The 9,572-nt window shown below is 40.7% G+C and overlaps 1 protein-coding gene across 3 annotated transcripts; it reads left to right on the top strand.

Moving 5' to 3' along the window:
• The first annotated feature begins 2,747 nt into the window (after nt 1-2,747).
• Nucleotides 2,748-9,572, top strand: loxa (lysyl oxidase a). Of its 3 annotated transcripts, none has more exons than XM_071530731.1 (7): nt 2,748-3,552; nt 3,863-3,971; nt 4,402-4,539; nt 7,230-7,386; nt 8,541-8,636; nt 8,842-8,957; nt 9,041-9,572. In XM_071530731.1, exons 1-7 carry the CDS (start codon nt 2,892-2,894, stop codon nt 9,045-9,047), a joined length of 1,284 nt encoding a protein of 427 aa, XP_071386832.1. In that variant the 5' UTR covers nt 2,748-2,891; the 3' UTR covers nt 9,048-9,572. The 3 variants fall into 3 exon arrangements, with proteins under 3 accessions (XP_071386832.1, XP_071386834.1, XP_071386833.1); XM_071530733.1 differs by lacking the exon at nt 9,041-9,572 and having other exon boundaries at nt 2,748-3,211; nt 3,251-3,552; nt 8,842-8,961; XM_071530732.1 differs by lacking the exon at nt 9,041-9,572 and having other exon boundaries at nt 8,842-8,961.

A 9,572-nucleotide genomic window follows, 5' to 3' on the forward strand; every position in this document is an offset into this window, starting at 1 on the left:
TTACTGCGCCCTCGCTGGAGAGAACCGGAGTCTGCACGTAGCGGGTTCAATGAATTACGAGCGAAAAAACAATAGTGACCCAGTACAGCCGGTTCTGTCTGCCTGTGAGTTCCGTGGAAGTGAGCGGAGGCAGCGGGAACACGTGCACATACTTTCACTCTCTGGAGGAACCGGTGGTATGCAGAATCACATGAGTATAACCCAGGCATCCTCAAAGCAAACACACACACACACACACACACACACATACATACAGTCTAGTCCACTTATCTCTTGGCCAAGTCTAGTCTTGGCCAAGAGTTAAGTGCATCCATAGCTGGTTTAGAGTGAGCATATCCCTGTTCCCTGTTGATTATATAGGCTGTGAAGGTGCATGAGTTATATAGGCTATGGCTCATGTGAAAAACCTGTGTAGAAGTAGGACATTTCTGCAGTAAATTCTCTCACAGTTCAATGAAAAATGAGGACATCATGGAAAACAGAAAATTACATTCTTTGTTGAAGCTGGTATGATTCTATTTGAAAACAAATTTGTAACAGGCTTTCTTTTTGTCTTTTTTTTTTGTAGCACAGTCATTTTCATTTAAAATCTCGATTGTGAAACCGAGTCTTGCTTTTTACACAGATGCATCTGAGCATTTGTCTGGATTACTGAGTCCTTGAGTCACTGGCAGCTTCGACCACTATCTGTATCAAATGTGTCCAATTTATCTCTGGGAATTTGACACATCTAAGACGCTTTGGAGGGAGGACACATTTTTCGGGGCTCATATAATGCTTCTTGGCTCTGATTCGCCCTCGCAGCTTATACAAGCAGAAATGTCACGTGACTGTCTGAAACGTGAACCCTTGACTGTTCTTTAATACTGCACAGCCTCCGTTATACAAAGATAATATGATTGCGTAACTGTAATTTACAGTACCATTTAAACATTTTTACTGTGCCATTAAATATATAATCTGTATAGAAACGCCCTCATAACGTACTTTATCTGAAAGCCAAATGTCTTTTTACTCTTATTTCTCAGCTACTGTTTGGACAGTATAGGGTTTGACCGAAGACCATAAGTAGCCAACGTCATTCTTGGATCGCCATCAGTGTTATTAAATCGCTCATGGAGAAAAAAAATGGCGTATGCAGACCCAATAACAGTCCTAAATGTTACTATTAAAGTGCTTTATGTTTCTAGAGTTACTGGTGAATGACAGTAACTCTAGAAACTCAATTTAGCCATTTGGTTCTCTGGGCTACATAATCACTAGCTGGTAGCACTATTTGGGCTTTTATAGCACATGGTTCTTAATCAGTAATGCACTACTCAAGTCACAAAACAAAAAAAATAATATCCAAAGAAACGTCCTTTGAGAAAATATGTAGAATGTCTCAGGCAACATTGCTCAAGAATTGATAATAATGGCATGCAGTACTCCCTATTATTTGCAGTCATCTGCCCCCTAGTGCCAAGATACGGGACACTGTAATTGAACATTCACAGAAGATCACAGAAACCCACACTCCCTTTTGTCCTACATCTCTCTTAGCCTTCCTCTGGTTCATGAAGTTCAGGTCTTTGGCGCTAGTGAAGGACTAGGCTGCCTGCTTCATTTACTGTGTTGCATGTGAAGTGTTGACCTCTGTTTTTATCAGAATCAAGGTGTAATTCCAACCAGTGAAGTATTTGCTGCTTGTGGGCTAGACTTATAGTATTCATTTTATAAAGAATTAATTAATCTTTGTTAATCTTTTTGAAGCCCTATCATATGTAATCAGGATTCTGTTCATATAAGCCAATGCCTCTGGTGTACTTGTGATTTAGGAAATTTAAAATCCTTGTGCATGCTGACGACTTTGTGTGGTTTAGCAGCAGCCATAGTGTGGTCAACTATGTAGATTCTAGAAAGCTTTTCCCAGTTTGCTAGACAGAGGAAAATGAAAACCTTTGATTAAGTTTCCCAAGCTACGCATTATGCCTCTGGTGTTAACAACAGGGCAGTGTTTTCATTGGACTGCAGTACAGGCTTCAGATCTATCAGGGACTCGGGGTCAATGTGGCCAGCCTGCCACCAGACTCAATAATGAAGCTCTCAAGTATCAGGGCAACCTCAATTTGTTTATTGCTCAGAATAGGCTAATTATTACCTTACACAGGACCACTTTGCAGACGTGAGATGCATGTGATGACTCTTTCACGTTTTCAGAAAAGCACCAAAGGAGGAGGGGGGGGGGGGGGGGGTTAAGGGATGGGGGAGGGGAGTGATTTATGGGAGATGATTTCCCAGAAAAAAAAAGACATGTTGCAGGGTCTTTATGGAATCATGTTTAGGTTTTTGTGATCCTCCTCTGAGAAAGTTGCGTTCTGGCACTGTGTGTTGCAATTTGGGCAGGAGTTCATCCAACAGTCAGGGTAAGAGCCATTTATCATGACATGATTGTTGATCTGGCAAAAAAAAGAGCCAACATAGGCTCTAGGAATTAGGTGGTGTCATTTATGCTATCATATTACTAGATTAATTTAACAAGAAAGAGTTTGCATGTTATTTGTGTGTGTGTGCGCGCGCGTGCGTGCGTGTGTATGTGTGTCTGTCTGTCTGTCGAAGACGAATCAAGAGATGATCAGTCCTCACGTATCCAGTCGTTATGTGAGCAGCAGGACCATTTCGGACTTGTGTAACAGATTCAGAAACTTCAAATGCTGAACTCCTCCTCCTCATCTCACTAGGCGCATCTGCACGCGCAGGACCAGACGATAGGCTATGAGTTTACACAGATACGTATAAACTTGGATTTTCCTCTCTGTTCATTGGATATACTTTAAATAGAGATGACAGGTATTTAATTTAAAGACAAGTGATATCCCCGCTCATATCAATCTCGTTTAATTGAAGTCATTATGGGATTACGCATATTTGGCACGCCACTTTACGCGTATGCGTGCGCCTATTTATTTGTTTTCATACTGCAAGCTGCCCAATCTCAGAGGGATCTAGGGACACGGCAAGGGAATAGCCAAAGAGCGGCTCTTCGGCAGACACTACAGTGGGCACACAATGGCAAGATTTTTAGCATTTTAAGTCATGGCTCGGAGTATCAGCCACCGAGGCAAAGGGGCGCACCTAAGGAGCAAGTGCAAGCAGGACCTGTCACCATCATTCGCGATGGAGACGTGACCGGGGCGGCGAGGAAACAGCTGGACACCCCCAGCCAGTCGCCGTCTCAAAACCCTCCCCAGGCGGTGCCCAACGCAGACAGTCCCCGCTGGCTCCCACCTCAAGCTCAGAGGCGTCAGAGAGGACAGGAGCGCCGCCAGCATCAGCACGTCCATCCGAGTGACCGCACAGAAACACGCAACGGCACCAAGAATGAGACCCGGGATGACAAGGCCACCTTGAGTCCTCCTCTGCCGAGGAGGGAAGACATGATGGTCGGTGATGATCCTTATGACCCATACAAGTCCACTGACAGAGATAATCCTTACTACAATTACTATGATGTTTACGAGCGACCAAGGCCCAGACCGAGACCTGGATATGGCACAAGTTATCATCAGTACGGTAAGAACGGGCCAAGTGTTTTTACACTGAAACTAAATCCAAAAAAGAAGAAATTTGATATGGATATGAGAGCTATATGCCCAAAGTGGGGTTTATGTTGACGAAGTGCTATCTATCTATCTATCTATCTATCTATCTATCTATCTATCTATCTATTTTATATATATATATATATATATATATATATAGGCCTATTTGTTTATTTGTCTGCATATTTATTTATTTATTTATTTATTTATCACTTTTTATTGATTAATTTAGCTCATAATATTATGTTTGTTGTTGTTGTTGTCATTTTTTTATTGTTTAGGTCTACCTGATCTTGTACCAGACCCATACTACATCCAAGCCTCTGCCTATGTCCAGAGGGTCCCAATGTACAACCTGAGATGTGCGGCTGAAGAAAACTGTTTGTCCAGGTAGGCTGTTGTCAAGACATGGGAGGGAAAAAAACAGGGCTGAAGTCAAGTCTGAGTGTGATTCAGAAAGCTAACAACCACCTAAAGTGTTTGTGGTGAAGAGTTGCCCAATGGAACCATGAGATGCGGCAAAATAAACCGAATCCTGCCGCCAACAGTCAAAGGGTGGAGGAACTCTGCAGTTTAATCACCGTAGTTTGCCTAAGGGGAAAAAAATACCACTGGCAAACACATTATCGAAAACTAACCCAAACAACCATGTGCTTCGAAAATATTTTCCACCCACCATTTGCACGCACACTGCCTTAGCATAGAGACTGAAAATCTCTACAGAGAATAAGGTATTTAGCATGAAAAATGATCTTATTGTGTCCATATGACCAGTGTTTTTTTGTCAACCTTATGCTTTTTGTTTTGCTTGTGCCTGCAGTTCAGCCTATAGATCAAGTGTCAGAGACTATGACACCCGCATGCTGCTGAGGTTCCCTCAGAGGGTGAAGAACCAGGGGACGGCCGACTTCTTGCCCAGTAGGCCACGATACTCGTGGGAATGGCACAGCTGTCACCAGTGAGTATACCACTTCATGCCGATGCTCTCCGCCTCATTGTGGCTCCTCAGCTTTCTGTCACTGAGAGAAAGAGCCTCTGTGACTTTTGGCCGTTCTCCTGCTCTGCTCTGCTCTGCTCTGCTCTCACTGTCCAACATGCTGGCCTGATTAGACTTATTTGTTTGAAACATGAAACATTCATGCAAGACTGTGTAAACCAGTACTCACCACTTGTGCTGCTCATGAGAAATGTGATTCTGGATTTGCAGTGAGACGTTTCATAGAGAGCAGATACAATTTGGAGTTCATCTGACCATTTAAATTTTGTCTAAATTCACATAATGCTTTTGAAAAGGTTGACTTGGAGATAGAAAAAGATTTTTCGGAACTTTCTCAACACATCATAACTCAAACTGTAGATCAGTTTTTTTCTACTGTGTACAAACATAACAAATGTAAACAGCCAATCAATACCAAGAGATTATCAAATTCTCAATACCGTCAGTATTTGCAGTAGTTGATTTGTACACAAATTTCAAGAGGGATGGTGCGGTCTTATGAAGACAAACATTTTGATAGTGGGGCGAAGACAGCGTGGAGGGTGGGGGACCAGCTGTTTACCCTTTTGTTTATATTGTAACAACACAAAGGTAATTCTATATTCAAAAGACATGCAAGTTAGGGATGTTGGGTATCAGATACTCCTGCCAATGCCCTTAATAAAGGCACTGTTCTGCGGGCGCTGCACTGTGGCTGCCCACTGCTTTTAAGTAGTTAGGATGGGTCAAATACAGATAATACAATCAAGTGTAACTTAACATAACTTATACTCATGGCACTTTTATCTTATCCAAACTTTAAATTTATAGTTATCAAACCTCTACTCATGCTCGCTTTGTCATCCTATCCTTTCCTATCCTCTCTTTGCCTCTGCTGCTTCGTCTAAAACATCAACCTGAACCTGGTGTGTGTGTGTGTGTGTGTGTGTGTGTGTGTTTGTGTGTATGTGTGTGTGTGTTTACATTTGTTTCAGCCTTAGCAGTTATCCGTTTCCTTGACCACCATGACCACCCAAAGCAGTGAAGCCACTGCACAAAATTCAGCACATACTTAAGTAAACGCCTTTGTGCTCTAAGTCCTTAGTCAAATTTTATTTGGGTTTATGTGAGAACAACACACAAAGGGCTTCCTCTCTTTGATGGTTATTACCTGCTCCTTCAACAACAAAATTCAAACTAGGTTAATCTTCACCATTTATTTTGTTGCCTGGCAACATCCCGTTGAGGATGATGTAGCCTGATGTATGGCCTAATGTTTTTTTTTTATTATATCATTTTATATAATTTTGGTGTTAAAATGTCAACTAGCTATCTAATCTCTGTTTAATCTCTCTGTCTCTCTTGCCCTGCTTCAAACAGACATTTCCCACACCTGTAGTTTTCTTCTTTTTGAAGAAGTCCCGCAGATCTACCTGCCCACCAGCCCATAGCTAAACTAATATCCTCAAGGTGTCATAGCCGCGTTGCAGGTTTTGCTGTGCCATCAACCAATAAAAAAACATGCAATAATTAGTGGCTCACACATTTCTTGATTAAATGATATCTTTGTGCCATAAAGAGGGATGAAAGGGGGATGGCAGTGTTACAAAGGGGATGGTTTTTGACAATTTTTATTTCAAGGGGGATGGCATCCCCTCGCATCCCTCCTCAAATCAACTACTGAGTATTTGTCTTTCAAGGCCCAGTCTGTAGCTGTGGTATGGCACCCCCTGTTGAACCAGTGTTGTCCTGCTGTTGCCTGTGCTTCATAGTGTTTCATTGGACTGAAGACATTTTCAGACATTTTGATATAGAGTCAGTTTTACACGCATCTTCTTTTACCCGTTAAAGGTATAAACTCCTGTTCAGGACAAATTGTGTATATACTGAAAACCAGTTCAGCTAGCACCACTTGGGTTTTCACAAGATGATGTGACTGAGCTTCACATTGAGTAATCACACAGATTACAACCACAAAGTCATTCAGTGTGTAATAAAGATATAATGAAGAAAATTAGCCAAAAAGTGTAAAACACTGGTGTTTTCCTTTGTCGAGCAAATGGGAAAGTGCCGAGTTCTCTTGACTTCACAGAATCTGTGCAGAACGACCTCAGCCCATAGTTATGCTCCGAAACAAGCAATCCACTGTGCTAATCCTGTGATGGAGCACATCTGGCAGAGCTCCAAGCAACTGTTGACGTAGATCCTATAGGTTTTTTTTTTTGCAGTGTTTTGAAAGTCAACTCATGTTAAAATCCAAACTCTTTTCGTCTCATTAAATAAATACATCTTAAAGATGCTGGACTGGAAACAGATTGCTCACACGATTCAGATTAATTTTCATTTTCACAATGAGCTGCCTATTGGCCGCACTATGTCAAGTCTGTATTTTGTGTATTAATATGATTAATAAAATAAATACTTGTCATTTTTTCAGTCACAGTCTATTTGGATGAAGACCAGGACATAGCTCACAAAATGTTTTTAAATATGAATCAGTATTTCTAAAAGTGCAGCTTGGGAACCAAAATGAGTCCTGAGTCTGTCTGTGGGTCCCTATGCTTGTTTGTTTTAAAAGCCCCGGGTCGCAGACCGACACTGAATTCACTCAGTTTGGGTCCCAGGCTCAAAACATGTCAAGAGGTGCTGAACAGTGTGCTGCTGATCCACAGGCATTACCACAGCATGGACGAGTTCAGCCACTACGACCTGCTGGACTCGAGCTCTCAGAGGTCAGTGGCAGAGGGCCACAAGGCCAGCTTCTGCCTGGAAGACACGTCCTGTGACTACGGCTACTACAGGCGGTTTGCCTGCACCGCACATACCCAGGTGACCAAGACAACTGCTACTGCATGCTTACAAACTGTGACAGTATTGGCACATTAGATGATTACTGTCTTTACAGCAAATTGCATTTAATCACCCCGGGCTAGAGTTCCTGTGGTGTTGCATATATCACAAACCTGTATGCATTATAAGGGTTGGTTGTCAGAATAAAGGCCCATTCACATCTAGAACGATAACTATAAAGTATTAGCTACATTTTATGCTGCTGTAGTAATCACATTTCACAAGCTCTCCATCCAAATTATATTATTTGCACTTTATAATGACATTTTTAAATTGTTTACATTCTAGCAAGCCAATGCCAAAGATCTGTGGCTCAGAAATTGACATAATTCTGCACAGTCGCACTTTGTTGTCATTGAACTTTTATTAATTACATCGTATCATGGTTGTATCAAATCATGAACCCCATATCGCGTATCGAAACGTATTGTGAGATTAGCATATCGTCCCATCCCTAGTATAAAGATAACTATAAACTATAAAGATACCTTGCTGCTCAAACATTCACACTACAACCATATTGTTTTATTTCAGCACAGAGTTTTCAGACTAAAATGGAGGATGATTACTTTACTGACTCTTTTACTTTACTTGCTCTCTAAAGTAACTAAAGGACAGTCGTGGCATTTGGGTTCATGAATTGCTGCAAAAGAGAGAGGAGCTGGGAGAATCAAATGCCTTTTTACAGGAGGTGTCTTCCTTTGAAGACAAGTTTTAAGAGTATTTCCACATGACCCGATGGCAACTTGATGTTCTCCTTTCTCTGCTGTAAGACGTCACCTGCCACCTGCCTGGACTTCTGTGATCAGTTTCTCAGCTACTGAATCGTCCCGCCACCTTGTTTCTTAGAACTTTAATTTGATTGGTTGAAAATGTTTTATCGTTACCTCTGCATCCAAAAAATCGCTGTGAGATCGAATCAAAAATATAGTTGCAGTTATTGTTTTGGATGTTTTATCGTTGTAGTGGGAACACAGACATTTACCTAGAAAAATTGAAATCTTATTATAGTTACAATTATCGTTATAGTTGTTCTAGATGTGAATGGCCTTAAGTCACATGTAACAAGTATTTATTCCAGTGAATGTGATTTATAAGTCAGATGTTATATATTGGTGCTGTCAAAATTACAGGGGCTGAGCCCAGGATGTTATGATACCTATAACGCAGACATTGACTGCCAGTGGATTGACATCACAGATGTGAAACCTGGAAACTACGTCCTCAAGGTTTGTTAGAAATACCAGATGACATAGTTGGCTCTCTCCTTTGGTAATGAACCCCTTTAAAAGAATTTCAGCTCCTAATATTGCACACACAAACATCTTATAGAGCTCATACTGTTCATGCAGAATAGGAATCTATCTTTATTGCTGCATTCTTCAGTAAGAGCATTTATTCTGATATCATTTTACTTTGTTTTACACTCCATAGATCAGTGTAAACCCCAGCTATCAGGTCCCAGAATCGGACTACAGCAACAACGTGGTGCGCTGTGAAGTTCGCTACACTGGCAACTATGCCTATCTGTCAGGTTGTCACATGTCACCGTAAGTAATACCTCTCAGTTCTCTTCAGCCACTGCTAGGTTATAAATACAACATAAATACTCACAGTGTGGGTTTTTTTTCAGGTATTAAGAGAAGACAATCATTTACAGCAACTCTGTGAAGCAGTTGTGTAAATGACAGTGAAGAGGACTGCATATAAAACCATATAAAATCAACATGAAATCAATTTGAATGTTAGCTCTTTACAAAATGTTGTTTTCTGTATTCAGCTACACATTAAAAATTGTAATAATTCCAGGTACCTATGTAGATATGAATTCTAAATCCAATCTCTAAAATAAAATATTAAAGTATGAATCATTTGACATGATAGCATGTGATGTGTACTAAATATTTCTGCATTAGTACCTGGTTATTTTGAGTGTGAAAGTAATTTTTCCCTTAGGCCTACTATTCAGCATATTCTTTCTTTTGCTTCTCTTTTCTTACTTCTATTGCATTGAACTGTATGTTTGCGTTTCCTACCACTTCTCTGATAGTGAAAAGAAAAAAAAGAGTTGAAAGTAAGTTTAGACCAGCAAAATAAAAAAAAAATAAAAAAAATGCAAATCAGCTTGCCCACATAGGGCAATTTTAAACTGAACCAATTGTTTA

Source organism: Centroberyx affinis, unplaced genomic scaffold (assembly GCF_046629955.1).
Source record: "Centroberyx affinis isolate AG114_WGS23_722 - 3 ecotype Tasmania unplaced genomic scaffold, CSIRO-AGI_Caff_v1 ptg001966l_1, whole genome shotgun sequence".
NCBI classification, from domain to species: Eukaryota; Metazoa; Chordata; class Actinopteri; order Beryciformes; family Berycidae; genus Centroberyx; species Centroberyx affinis.